Source organism: Anser cygnoides, chromosome 8, assembly GCF_040182565.1.
Source record: "Anser cygnoides isolate HZ-2024a breed goose chromosome 8, Taihu_goose_T2T_genome, whole genome shotgun sequence".
Taxonomy (NCBI): Eukaryota; Metazoa; Chordata; class Aves; order Anseriformes; family Anatidae; genus Anser; species Anser cygnoides.
The window spans coordinates 13,791,407-13,805,281 of NC_089880.1; the positions used below are offsets into that span (position 1 = coordinate 13,791,407).

The following is a 13,875-nucleotide window of genomic DNA, read 5'->3' on the forward strand; positions in this document are numbered from 1 at the left end:
ATTATTTCTTAAGTGTGGCTTAAAATACTGCTAGATTGCATCTGTTGTGGTCAGTTCTTTATGATTCTCATCCTGACTTTTTAATTGGGTGTGAGAGAGAGGATGATACTGATAGATTCCTTAAAAAAAAAAAATCTAAAACTGGAAATATTGATACAGCAGTTCACTAGCTGTATAGCATGTAACGCATAGGCAAAATGGGAAGAAAAAAGAGCAGAGCACGTGGTTTTAGAATGACAAAAGTGGTTATTCAAAATCACAGAGAATAGGACTTTGATACTTGTTGTGCAGAAACAGTTGTTTTATTTATTTATTTTATTTTTCCCTTTTGTCATAGTATTAAGAAAATGGAGAATGGTAGTGCCGTTTTGGATGGTTAACAAGGGTGGTGAGTCAGTATTCTCACCTCCAAACTAGTTGTGTATGTCAAGAAAGACAGTTCATCAGGTTTGCAGGTGGAGGAGGCCTAATTTATCCAGACTGGATTGTTTGCCTTAGTAATAATGTTGTCCTGGGGTGAAGCGAGGTGAATGTTCTGCTTCAGGTTGCAGTGGTTTCTGTAGGCGGTTGGAGTACTTTGAGTTCTGATACTTCCTCATGTCTCTTACCTATGCTTAATTCCTTTGAGCAAATATTACATTAATTGTTCTCCTTTTAGAAATGTTTACTATGGACAATATGCATGGGAGAATATCTGAAATGCTTTTTGGGGGGAGAAAATTGCTGTTGCTGTGTGTGTGTATATATATATATATATATATAGGATCTACATTGCAATAATATATATATATTATTATATATATATATATATAGCTTTAAGTTTACGAGAGATGTTACAGGGTAGTATGTGGTAATGCCTTAGATTGCAAATTACAATCTAGACCTGCTTAAAAACCAGCTGATTCCCCTCTTGGCAAGGGATGAAGACCCTATTTGCATAGGTGATCATTAATTTTTTGGTGTTACAAGAAATTTGTTCTGCACATACTGCTGCAAACATTCATAAACTTGTTCAGAAGAATCCAGAGGGCAGCACTGTACAACTTGGTTTCTTTCAAAGCATTTCATTGCGCAAAATACCATATGAACTCTTCCTGTCACTTTCGATCTGAATGTGTGTTTATATATGTTTGTGTCTCTCTTTTGAGCATACTGTTGTGCTCCAGATGAATGAGCAGGGGTGTCTAGTCGTCATCCTCTTGCAAGTTGCTTGCAAACCTTCACAGAAGAAGGGTCAGGAGCTATCAAATACTGCATCTCTAAGAGACCTAATAGGAGGGAGATGACCAGAAGTAATTGCCAGGCAGAACATGACAGTGGTTTCCCAACATCCTGTTGCTACTTCTCAGTGGAAAACTGGTTTGGGCATTGAGCAGGATGCCCAGGTGAAGCAGTAAGTTCACCTGGGGAGTTCGCTTCAGCTTGCCTCCATGTCTCCCTCCAGCTGACTCACTCACCTGACAGGAGTTGCCAGAATAACTTCTGAGCAGCGAATGATTAGAAAGCCACAGGTGGTCTGACCCCACTCAGGTGCTTATAGTGTGGTGATATCCCTGTTTGTTTACTCCTTTTTACACATTCTGAACAATGCCTGCTGTCAGTGCTGTGTAGCGTGAACTGACAGTTTGATTATGTGGGTAACCCAGCCAGGAAATAGGGGTGCTGCTGGAGAGTTACAAAGTTAGCTACAAGATAGTTAACGTGTCTTGCCACTGAACTCTTACAGATGAACAGCCCAGATATATATGGCAAGAATTGTCTGCCTCTATAGAGTCAGTCACATATTTAAAAAAAAAAAAAAAAAAAAGAAAACTTTTTTCCTACAGGCTGCATTACTGCTAATGCTGTGCACGTGGCTAAACCTTAAGATTATCCAAGGATTGGGTACTAGAGTATAATGGCCCACTTTCTTCATTGTCTGCAGCAATGTGTGTACTCTCCTGGTCTGTGTTATCTCACTTTGTTTGCTAGATACGATTTGGAAGTGTTGGCTTCAACCCATTCAACCCCTCTGAAGGCTTCCTGGATAGGAAACAGTCTCTTGTTCTGCAGTTATAACCAGTGGGAACACTCAGGCTGACAGATACACCATCCCACCTGCATTCTGGTATCTATCTAATGGCAGGAGGTTTAGTGGAAGACCTTCAACTCTGGAATTTGCTCTCTTTGTTAGTCCAGTACCATCAGTCTGCTGATTTTTGTCGAACCTTAAAAGGCTCGTGTTTGTTCAGACTTATCAGAAGCAATTAGATTTTTGGAATTACACTGTGTTTGGAGTTACTATCTCTGAAATCACTTCACTTATCAAGCCATGCAAGTGGTAAAGCTGCATATGACTATAGTAACATAGAACTTGGCAAACTGCTTTAATATATGATATCATATGGCGCTAAAGCCTTAGGTTGTCTTGTTGTCAGACAAATGGTGTAACAGGGAATCTTTTCATCTTCTTTGATCCCTTTGTTTGCTATTATTTTATTCTCAAAATAAAATGACTTGAATAGCCTGTAATTCTTATTTTGAAGCTTCCATTTTTACAGGTAGTATTTTATGTGATATTTGGTTTTGTTTGGTTTTGATACAGTTGTAATGGATGTATGTACAGGAGGTAAGATTTTAAACTTGCTGTGGGAACCTGAGCTCTGAATAGTTGGTATACTTGTCATGATAAATCCATCCTTAGTGTGACTGATACTAGCTCTTTTGATTAAAGTTGCTATGAACAGGTCAGATATATGGTAGACTAGAATTTCACTGCTGTTAAAAACATATCTCTCACTAGCCCTTAGGAAACTTGCATTACAACTTCAAGCTCTGAGTAGCACCTGTATTTGGAAAAAAAAAAAAAAAAAAAAAAAACCAACAACTTGAAATTCCTTTCAGCGTTTTGTTTCAATTTTTGATGTATGATTTCTTTTTCTGAAGATTTCGTAAAATGAACAAGCGTCTGGTTCCAAGAAGACCCCTGAGTGCCTCCCTGGGCCAGCTGAATGAGGTGGGCCTACCTTCAGGAGCTATCCTCTCGGATGAAGGGGGAGTGGACTTGCCCAACAGGAAAACCTCTGCTCTGCCAAATGGAATTGTGTCATCAGGCAGCACAGTGACGCAACTTATTTCTCGAGGGACTGACTCCGGTTACGAAACTGCTCTGAAGCCAGGGAAGATGGACCATCTGAGCAGCAGTGCCCCTGGATCCCCTCCTGACTTGTATGGGTCTTCCTAACTTGTTGAAAGTGTCATGTGTGTAAATATGCAGTAGAAACAAGTAAACCCATTCTCTAGGAAAAAAGAAAGAACGGTTTTTTGTTTGTTCTTTAGTTTAGGGGCTGGGGGGGGTTGATGTTTTGTAGTGGTAGAGTGCAGTAGAAAACTAAAGTTAAAGCTGTAAACTGCTTTATATCCCTGTTTGCTTGTATTTTAGCTGGAGAACATGATGAAAGTCTTCACAAGGTGGAATATAGACAAAGAACCAGTGTGCTATATCAGGCCTTAATGTGCAGTGTCATCTTTCTACTTTTTAGGTTGGAATCTGTCCCCAAGAGCTCTATTTCTGCCTTACCAGTGAACCCTCATCCTGTGCCTGCTCGGGCGCCAACAGATCTGCCTTCAGTGTCTGTCACCAAGCAGTTGCAAATGGTACCGCGTGGGTCCCAGTTGTATAGTACTCAGCAAGCAGATATGTTTTATCAGGATCACAGAGGAGCTGCCCCACCGTTTGAGCCAGCACCATACCAACAAGGTGAGTTTGAGACCAAGCTCTCTATCTAGTTTTTGACTGAAGACTCTGTTCTCACTTGCTTTAGAAGTTTGTACCTATCTAGTGTAGTAAATGCTTCTTTCTTCAGTTCTTCCAAACAGTGGGCTAGAACAGGGAGCTAATATGGTAGCCCTCAGTTCAGTTTGACCCAGGGAAAATGCATAATAATGCATAATCAGCAGAAGGGTTTATGCTTGCAGGGTAAAAGTACTCATTGAAAAGTGTATGGGTATTTCAGAACTATCTGCACATGCATGAGATGGTTAGAGACAAGTGAAATTATAAAAGTGCTACGCACAAAAAGAAAACAGTATAAAAAGGAAATAAGGGGAAAAGTTACAAGTATGAAGAGGCCAAATGGAGAAAGGAAATAATGAAGGGGATTTTTAAAAGAAAAGGCACAATTATAAAGGTAGAGAATGATGCTTGTCATGTAATCTAAGACTGGAGAGAGAACTGACAAAGTGAAGATAAGCTAACATGAAAGGAAAAGAAGGAATGAAAGACTAAAGGAAGTAGGAAGAAAAAGAAAAAAGTTGCAGAGCGTTTTGGGGGAACAAAGCTTATATTTGATTTCTGCGTGCCAAAGAAGATCTCGGTTGTCCACAGAATTGAATGTGCTCATTGTTAGTGGTGTGCATGTGTCCGTACGTGTATTTGAATTATCCAGAAGTGCCAGATAAATTACTGAAACCTTCAGATAACTAGAAGGTACGATCTTAGAAGTCATTGGTGGTTCAGAGTATTAAAATTTACTTCTGCTGTCCAGGAGGCAGAACAAATCTTTACTTTCTATGAACAGTTGTCATAATTACATTCTGTATCTTGTTTGTCTCTTTCTTGTTGCCTAATTTTAGGAGTTTACTATCCTCAGACCATGTCTCGCTTTGTGCGACCTCCTCCATCAGCTCCTGAACCTGGTCCACCTTATCTAGACCATTACCCACCCTACCTTCAGGATCGTGTGGTGAGCTCACAGTACACACAGCCGCAGCAGTATCCTCCTATGGGACAACCCATATATCCACCACACTATGACAGCCGTCGTGTGTACCCCCCTGTGCAGCCATATCAACGAGAGGAGATTGTCCGAGGAAGCCCTGTGCCTATTGAAATTCCCCAAGCAGCTGTACCCTCCTACGTACCTGAATCCAGGGACAGATACCAGCAAACAGAGGGTTATTGCCCAGTGGCTCCACATCTCAGTCAGATCAGACCTTCATGCCACAGGGTATGGTTTTCAAATGGCATTTTTGTAGCTGTGTCTTTGAGAGGAAAAAATAAACTACTTGAGAAATTGAATAATTTTGCTGTGAGGTGATGGGCTTTGTCAGGAATTACAAGTTTGAAGTTTCAGAAGGGGGTGCATTTGATAAAGCTGATCAAAAACTGGAAGGCAATCTACTTACTGGTCAACTCGGTAATTGTAATGATGCTAACGTGCAAAAAAAGGAGGATCCAGTTTAGTGCTCGAAGTAGATAAGTATAATTTTCCTATTCTTGCAGCACATAGCAGTTATGCTTTGTTTGGATAAACAGCATTTTCTAAAGTAGTAATTGTGTACATTAGTACCTCGTAAGTTTTGTAATGTATTTCTGTCTCTGTTTCAGCCTCATCCCAGCCTGGATGAACTTCACCGACGAAGGAAGGAGATCATGGCCCAGCTAGAGGAGAGGAAAGTGATTTCTCCACCTCCTTTTGCACCTTCACCAACTTTGCCTCATCCTTTTCATTCGGAGGAGGTAAGCATATTTTGACAAAATTCTGATTCAGTAACATGTTTAGAGAATACTGTTGAGTTTGTATGTGGTGAGAAGTGAAGATAACAAGAAAATTTTAACAGCACGATGTTGGAAAACTTTTTGGGGAGAGATTTTGTGTTGTGGGTGGGAAGCCTTTATAGTGCAGCCTCCAATCTGGCTGGCTGTTCTGTGATCTACCACTGATCCTACGTGATCTACTTTTGGTGCAACCAAGAGATTGAGGTCAAGCCATTATTAATTGAAGGAGTCAGCCTTTACAGCCAGTGGACTTCGCATCGTTTACTCCTGACATGTTTAGAATTAAATAACAGCTTGCTAGAAGTGTTTTTTTTGTTTTTATCCAAGGTCAAAATACCACTCTCATATTGGCCAAGTGAACAGTCAGCACTGGGAGCATAGCCAGGTGATCGGAATTTTGTGCTTGTTGTGGTCCAACTCCAAATGGATCAAATTAAAAAAAATAACAATAAAAAATCCTTGTGGTGTTTTTCTTCAAGTTCCCTGCTGTTGAACTAAGTAGCTGTGGCTGTGAACATGCTTCTTCCCCTCACTGACAGAACCAGATTTTTGTTTTTGTACAGTACTTGGATGAAGACCTGAAGGTAGCTGGGAAGTACAAAGGAAATGACTACAGCCAGTATTCTCCCTGGTCCTGTGACACCATCGGCTCCTACATTGGAACCAAAGATGCAAAACCCAAAGATGTTGTGGCAGCAAGGAGCGTGGAGATGGCGGTATGTGGGGATTAGGGGAACACAGGAGTAAAATTTATACTTCTGTGAGTTGGGAAGGCCTCTTTCATTTGCTTTCCAGGATGATGGCAGTGATTGTGTTTAAGCTCAAAAATGTGTTGCAGTCAAAGAACATGTTTGGAAGTGTACAGAGTGCTCTACTTCCAAAGTTATGAACAGTCCTACATCTGTGTTGCTGTTTTTAAGTTCTGAATATAAATGCAGTATTACTACTCTGCCACTTGAGCGCTTACTTGAATGCTTACTAGAAATCCAAGTATGACTCTCTACAGGCAGCTTGTCAATTAGACACACCCATCTGTTGCTCCCGGTACTTTTTTGTGTAATGGGAAGATACCATGACTTTGTGCTATTAATTCATTTTATGGCGATTGTGGTAGCAGTGCTACTAGCTTCTACTTAAATGATCTTTTGTGACCACAAGAATACCCTAAACTTGCTTGGAACTTTTCAAGAGAAGTGTAATCGTAACATAACACTAAACTGATTCTTCCTGAAAATGATTTCAAACTGTAGGTTCTGCATATTCCATCCTTCACTAAAACTGAGTGTCTGGATATAATCTTATTTTGTGCAGCTGCTATTTTCCCAGGACAGTTTTGCAAAAAGAAAGAGGCAGGGCTGCTAGGGTGTCATTATTGGGGGACTTGAATGTAGGAAATAAACAAAAAAAACCCACTGACTGAAATACCACCACCATTTTATTTCTTCTTTGGCTTCTGCTGAATTGCTTTCTTTGAAAGCCTCGAAGGAACTGTAGGAATTGGGAACAAAAAGAAGGCTTTCTCCTGGAAAAAACATCTAGAAAAGTCATTTCATATGCAGCTTTGGTTCAGTTTTACTAGGCCTCTACTGCTCTGTACTGCAGAACGTATTTGGCTTTAGTCATAACACTGTCACAGTTAGCTTGAGGAAGAGCTGAGGTTATGCTCAGTATTTTCTAACTGCTGTTCAAGTGGCAGCCTTCAAGGAACCAACAGACAGTTCTTTTCTAGCAGTAAGAGTGAAAGACAACTGCAAACAAACTGTAACTTAGTTGAGAGAAGTGGTTCTGCAGAAGCAGCCTCCTTTTTCACTGCTAACATTCTGCCCCAGAGCTTTATCCCAGGTAAACAAAGGGGACCTCTGCTGCTTTTCAGGTTTTTGTCTCTTCACAGGGGAGAAAAAAAAATTCAGGAGACCTTCTCTACAGGTGGCAAGTGAATTAATTCTCCCTCTATTTATTGTTCATGTGAGATTCCTTTTCTTCAGGATAAGAGTAGTATCATCTGGGACTATGTTATGTTGGATTTCATGCAGGTGGCATTGTAACTGGTGCTACTTTCTTTCCTTCCCACTCAGTAAAAAGAAATAAATTAGAAATGGTGCTAGCATTTGCTAGCAAATTAGAAATGGTGCTAGGCTCAAGATTAAAATGGCACAAGTTTTTTTTAGAATTCTGAAGTAGATGCTGTCTAACGTTTCTTTCAATTTCAACATGTTAAGTTTCTTAGTTTTCAGCTCAGTTGTGATTTCCGTTTACAACCCCTTTATTCCTAATTAGCTATGTTACTTAGTCTGTTTCTACCAGTCCTTGTACCCACTGAAAACTTGTAGAGTTTTAATTTAATTTTGCACCGTAGCAAAGTTATTTTTAACCCTTAACTGTTGGGTTTATCTGTTCATTTTTGACCCATGAGTGTGTGACTCTGAGTTAGAAAGCTGGACATTCCAAGCAGTACTACTCCTTAAAGAAAAATCTGACTCTGGGAAGATGTATTGGACGTGTCCAGTGCAAGTGTTCTACTGAATAATTCTCATTTTGAGTCATCTGCAGTCTGTTAGATGATACAGGCCTTAACGCTGGGCTTCAGAGGAATTTCTTTTGGACTGTGGAAGGAATATATATTCCTCCATGATGCCTACTGATCTCCTCTTTGGCTTTGTTCTGGAGTTCTTTCTCTCTTGTTCAAGTAAACTTTCTCTCTTTACTTTCTTTTGCTGCCGCTCCTTTCTATTGGTTTGATCAGAATTAATCATGCAGCTTTCACAGTGGTGGTACTAGTGGTTGGCTTAAGTTAGGCCATTAAAGAGATGCGAACTCTTAACAACGGAGTTACAAACTGCAGAACAGGAAATGTAGTTGACGGATGAAACGAATCGAGAATATGAGAGAGATTGCTCTACTGGTGCCAGCTTGTTATAAAAGCAATGTGGTTTTGTTCTCTTCTGATGAAGTTCTTGACTGCCTTTCCCATCTCTTGTAGAATGTAGATAGTAAAGCCATGCGTGACCAACGATTGGACATGCAGAGAAGAGCAGCAGAGACTGGCGATGATGACCTCATTCCATTTGGAGACCGACCAACTGTGTCGAGATTTGGGGCTATCTCTCGTACTTCCAAAGCGATGTACCAGAATTCTGGTCCCATGCAGGCCATGGCGGTTCAGGGAGCTTCCACCAAATCGATTATTTCAGGTAGGATGTGTGCTCTGGGATTTTGCAAGTTGTTGCTATTTTCTTCAGTGCTACAGTGTAGTGCAAGTTGGAGGCAGCCCCTATCAACTTGTTTCTTGGCTAAGAAATATAAATTAGATGTATAGTATGACACTAAAGTAACTGTAGATAGGGCTACGGGAGACTGACAAGCCCAAAGAAAAAGGCTGCCACGACTTCCTGTTCCAAGGACAGGTTTGTGCACAGGTAATGCATTGGTAATTTGGTGTCACTGTTCTGGAAAAATTACTTTGTTCTGCTGGTCCCTCTCAGATGAAGCTTCCTTTAAATTTAAAAGCTTTCTAGAAACCTACCGCTTTCTCAGATATGTAATGGAAAACCATTGTAACATGAAGTACTGTACTGCACTCATACTTTATAGGTAGTTGCAGCTGCAGGCTTAATGCAGCTATAGTTTTGTGTACTGTTAGGCAAAACCAATAAACTAGAAAGCTTTTTCTATGCATCTATTTTCTAAACAGGTGTAGTATGGCTGTACATCTTACTCTAAAGCTGCTCTCTTTTTTGAGATGTACTGAATAATCTTAAGAAAAACCCTAATGATATTTCCCCAAAACTTCCTTCTAGATTTTTCAGGTGTTAACTGCAGGAAACAAAAACAAAACTCATTTGGTTAATTCAAGCAACAACTTTCTAGACTTCTACCACAGATAGAACTCTGCTTTCTGTGAAGGCTTAATCTTCAAACTGATATTAACTAGGTATCGCAGAATTATCAATCAACACTCAGGCATTTTAGGGACTTGGGTAATAAAAATGATTGTTCTTACAGTGGCTGTCAGATTTTTTTCCCCTAGTGACCTGAATGTCTGAAGTCCTTCACAAACTTGTAGACTCTGGAGATGCTGAAGCTGTTCTTTTTCCACTGAAAAACTCTGTAGCAACTCTTGTTGCACGTATAGGAAGAGTCTTGTCTTACGCATGTGTGACTTCTCATGCTGTATTTTTGTGTTCATTTCAGAAGCAGAAATATTAGACTTCTGTACTCTTTGAGAGCTGGCCTTCTTGATTATTTTCTAATGTCTGTCTTGTTCTGTGTGTTGAGGGACAGTTTTGTAGGATTGCAACATGACTTTCTTTCTGTTCACTTGCAGACTACAGTCCTTATGGAACTCACGGTGGCTGGGGAGGCTCTCCTTATTCTCCCCATCAAAATATACCTTCTCAGGGACGTTTCAATGACAGGTAGGAATGTTTTGTTTGTTTTTTTTTTCTTTGCCTTTGTCTAGATCTTCATTTTTTCTCTTCTTGTGGCAGCTGAGGAAATATTTTTTGAAATCTCCTTACTTTTGATTATTTTTGTGATCCCAAAGGGAGAGACTGTCCATGTCAGATGTGGCTGGTCATGGAAAACAGTTGCCTTCAGCTGAGCGGGAGCAGCAGCTGCGCATGGAGCTGCAGCAAGTGGACCACCAGATTAGCCAGCAGACACAAATGCGAGGACTAGAGGTTGGTACCATTCGTAAGGGTGTTAAGGAGTGGAAGAGAGAGAGATGAAGCTAACAAAGCTACTTTACATATGCTGATAATCCTTCTCTGACTCTAATAATACTCGGTAGCGATATTTAATCCTCTGATGCCAGTCATCAGAACTATGGTACAAGTGTAAACTTGTCTGCTTAGCAGCAGAAACTTCCCTACTCTTCGCATTATGGAAATCAACACCATTTTTGAATCTGCACTGTGCTTACTCATGTTTGCTTTCATTATCTCTCTTGCTCCCTCTCTCTGTTCACCTGTTAACTCAGAGGAGGCACACTTTTTTGAAATGAGTATCTGTTCTTCTTGGCTTCACTGCCATTGAAAATGTCTGATTTTATGTACAGAAAGCTTTGACCTTTATCTGTTCAATGTTTGGCTTTGTGTTGTGCCTGTTTCTTCCTAAACGGCATAAGTCACAAGAGTAAAGAAAATGGATATTAAAGATGTTTAGCTTGAAAACTTAAAAGCTCAGTGTTTTGTCTCCTTGTTTAGAACAAATGTAGTCACTTGAAAAACGAGGAAAGATGGGAGTCTGCATTTGTAAAAGAATTAATGAGCTGATACTTTTGTTTATATTTTGTGAGAAATAGGAGAAATGTCAAGGCATTGTAAAACAATGGATGTACTAAAGCTTTAGTTGCACTTTTTTCCTTTCCTAGGAAAAAAAAAATCAGTAAATGTTCTCTGTCTACAAAAAAAAAAATATTCTAGATGCCTCAGCCACTAGTCGTATTAGTGTTTTCCTGGAAGGAACTGCTATAAATGGTGGATAGCAGCTTCCACTGAAGCTATAGTTACCTGATAACTTGTGTTATGGCAGAGGGATTATTGCAAATTTGTCTTAATAGCTAACAAATTTGAAGTGACAACAACAGTTAAAAGTAGTAGTTACTTGGAGTATAACTTGTGTTCTTGTTTGGGAACCAAAGGAGGAATTGTTTTAAATTTTGCATGCCTGCCTTTGCCATAACGGAAGAGTATTGAAAAGTTTCAACAACCCGAAGTGGCCTGCTTCTCCTCCTCATTATTATTGTAATTGTGTCAGCGTTAAATCCTACATAGTTAGGTTTGAACTTTGGTTTGCCATAATTTGTTGGAACTTGTCAGTTATTTTGAGCAACAACAGCTTTCAATTTGTCCCTTGTGTTCGAAGATGCAACTAGGTATTTGAAATCCAGAAGGCTTTATTAATTTACCTGTTAGAAGGTTGTCACAATCACCAAAATCAGTCTGAGCATAAAGAACTAGATAATCTTGCTTTCTTATCAAACAAATGAGCACTTCTACTACTTAGCCCAGCCAGACGTTTGGCTGCATGGAGCAGTAGATAGTGTTTTCTGTGTTTAAATGCAGAGCACAAACTTAAGGAACTGATTCCCAGATGTTTCCAGGTTTTTTTAAGTGCCTGACATGGTTACTGCCTTTACTTGGCTGCTGGTAACTTGCAAGGGACTGTAGTCATTTGACCCTCTTTGTTCCTGTGCTTCTTTATCTGGGTCAGTCGAGAGCTATTTATTGATGTCCACCTCTCTCACAGCATTTTGTGACTTGTACTAATACTGAACTCTAACGTAGAGCTTTGGTAAATTCTACTAGTATAAAACAAAGCAGCAGGTTTGCTTATCTGTTATCTTTTATTCAACAAGTAGCTCACAAAAGAGTAGTGGTTTTGCTCATGTGCTTCACCTTAGTTTCGGGAAGGAAGGGGCATGCAGGGAAAATCCATGTAAATGCATTACAGTAGATGCTATTTCATGTTGCTTGTTTAAAAACGAAAAGACTTGGCTGCATGGAAAAAAAAAGTATGTTTAAACTTGCCTTGGAAGTGATTTCAATTGGGACCTTTTTAAGCATGGAGAGAGAGGGCCTCAGTTTTGCAAATAAGCAATACTCCAGAGTTATGGCCTAGTGCCCTTTCTGTGCTCGGCATGCTGTGTGCTCAGTTGTGTATGTGCTTGGCTTTATGTATTTAGGCTGGTAGTAACAGGCTGCTGTTGCAGAGGGAGGCGACTACCCTGGCAGGCCAACCACAGCCCCCACCCCCACCTCCCAAGTGGCCTGGGATGATCTCAAGTGAGCAGCTGAGCTTGGAGCTACACCAGGTGGAAAGGGAAATTGGGAAGAGAACCCGTGAGCTGAGCATGGTGAGTGCTGCGGGGCTGGGAGGCAGAGAGGTGGAGCAGAGGGCCGTGTAGATGGCTGCAACCCTTCTGCCCTGGCAAAAGGCTCTCTGCTAGATGACCACAGGTGGAGTCCCCCATCTCCCTCTTCACTTCTCTCTTCTTCAAAACTTCTAGAGAAGTTTCTTGATTCTTCTTTGTGAAGAACTTGAATTGGAGACAAGTTAAAATACTCTGCTGTTATTTTGTTGCTGTTTGAAAATAAGTGTGGCATTGAGTTTGTTGAAAGCCTTGAGTTGTCTCCAAGGTCACCGTGCCATGAGTTGTGTAAACTGCTTTAATACAGAAAACATCTTCTGCAGGTACAGTCTAGCATTCAGTAGTCTGTGTGCTGTTACAGTCTGTGGTCTTTGCTCTTTGTTACAAGAATTATCCCTTCCTTTCAGGAAATACCGTGTCCTGAGAGGATGAATGTGTCTTAGCAAGTCTCTTGTCTCATGGCTTTTGTGGGCTACACTGTACAACTCCAATTTACAGGCTTTCATCATTGGTCCCAAAGAAAGAAGTCTCAAATTCTTTTAACGCTGTTAAAGTTCTTTTTTCTTCCTTTTTTTTCTAAAGGAGAGCCAGTCTTCCCTGGATATGAAAAACAAACTGGGCACCACTAAACAGACAGAAAATGGACAATTAGAACCGCAAAGCAAGGTTCCAGCTGAGGACCTCGCACTAACATTCAGGTTAGTGAACATGGGTCTTCAATCTTCCTTTCCACAACAAGAGAATGACTTAACCAGGGGAAATCTCTGATCTATAAATAATACCCCTTGCCTTACATCATCTCTGATATGGAAGCACCTACTAGAAAAAGATCACACATATCAAGGTTTTACAGTGCTTGTTTGAATTGCAGCTGACAGGTAGCTGTATATCAATTAATATAGCAGAAACAATGACGTATTTGTCAGACCAGAAGTCCATCTAGTCCGTATTGGATGTTTAGTAGGGAGAAGTAGGAGATGCACAACAACTATAAAAGAAAGCTTTATCTGCTGTTTTATTTTCAAAGAAATGTTAGAAATGCAGAGGGAAGTTATTCCACCCAGCTAAGGTTTGTAATGTGAATGTTGTCTAGGAAGGTATATTGTAACTTTGAAACAAAGTTCACTTTTATTGGTAGGCAGTAACTTTTTCCACAGATGCTGGGATTACTTTAATCTTTTTATTTCGTACTTACATGAAATAAGTTGTTGGCTAGCAACGCTGGGAGTCCGTGCAGCAACTGTTTTCTGTTAGCTACCTCAGTTACACTTAAACAGAAAGGCTCAAGTGCTGCAGATGTTTCATTAAGTCAAGTTTATAAAACTTCACGTGAGCGGTTTGGAATCTGCATATTTATTCAGAAAGTGTATTTATTCAGGAAATGTATCCATCTCAATAGCTTATGAAGTCCACGCTTCTTATAACCAGTCCTTGAGTTCTGCTCTGCAATTAGCCTTATTTCTTT

At 40.2% G+C, this 13,875-nt stretch overlaps 1 protein-coding gene across 5 annotated transcripts in view; it reads left to right on the plus strand.

Moving 5' to 3' along the window:
* The window catches only part of RC3H1 (ring finger and CCCH-type domains 1), a 73,068-nt gene that overhangs the window by 40,371 nt on the left and 18,822 nt on the right, over positions 1-13,875 (plus strand). For 2 of the 5 annotated variants that reach the window (XM_048073430.2, XM_048073431.2), the window contains exons 10-19: positions 2,926-3,207; positions 3,522-3,739; positions 4,615-4,988; positions 5,369-5,500; positions 6,103-6,255; positions 8,520-8,730; positions 9,864-9,954; positions 10,083-10,218; positions 12,225-12,395; positions 12,993-13,108. In XM_048073430.2, the coding sequence (XP_047929387.1) occupies positions 2,926-3,207; positions 3,522-3,739; positions 4,615-4,988; positions 5,369-5,500; positions 6,103-6,255; positions 8,520-8,730; positions 9,864-9,954; positions 10,083-10,218; positions 12,225-12,395; positions 12,993-13,108 (1,884 nt within the window). Of the gene's footprint in view, positions 1-2,925; positions 3,208-3,521; positions 3,740-4,614; positions 4,989-5,368; positions 5,501-6,084; positions 6,256-8,519; positions 8,731-9,863; positions 9,955-10,082; positions 10,219-12,224; positions 12,396-12,992; positions 13,109-13,875 lie in introns of all 5 variants that reach the window. The other 3 variants (XM_048073432.2, XM_048073433.2, XM_048073429.2) reach the window with 2 other exon arrangements.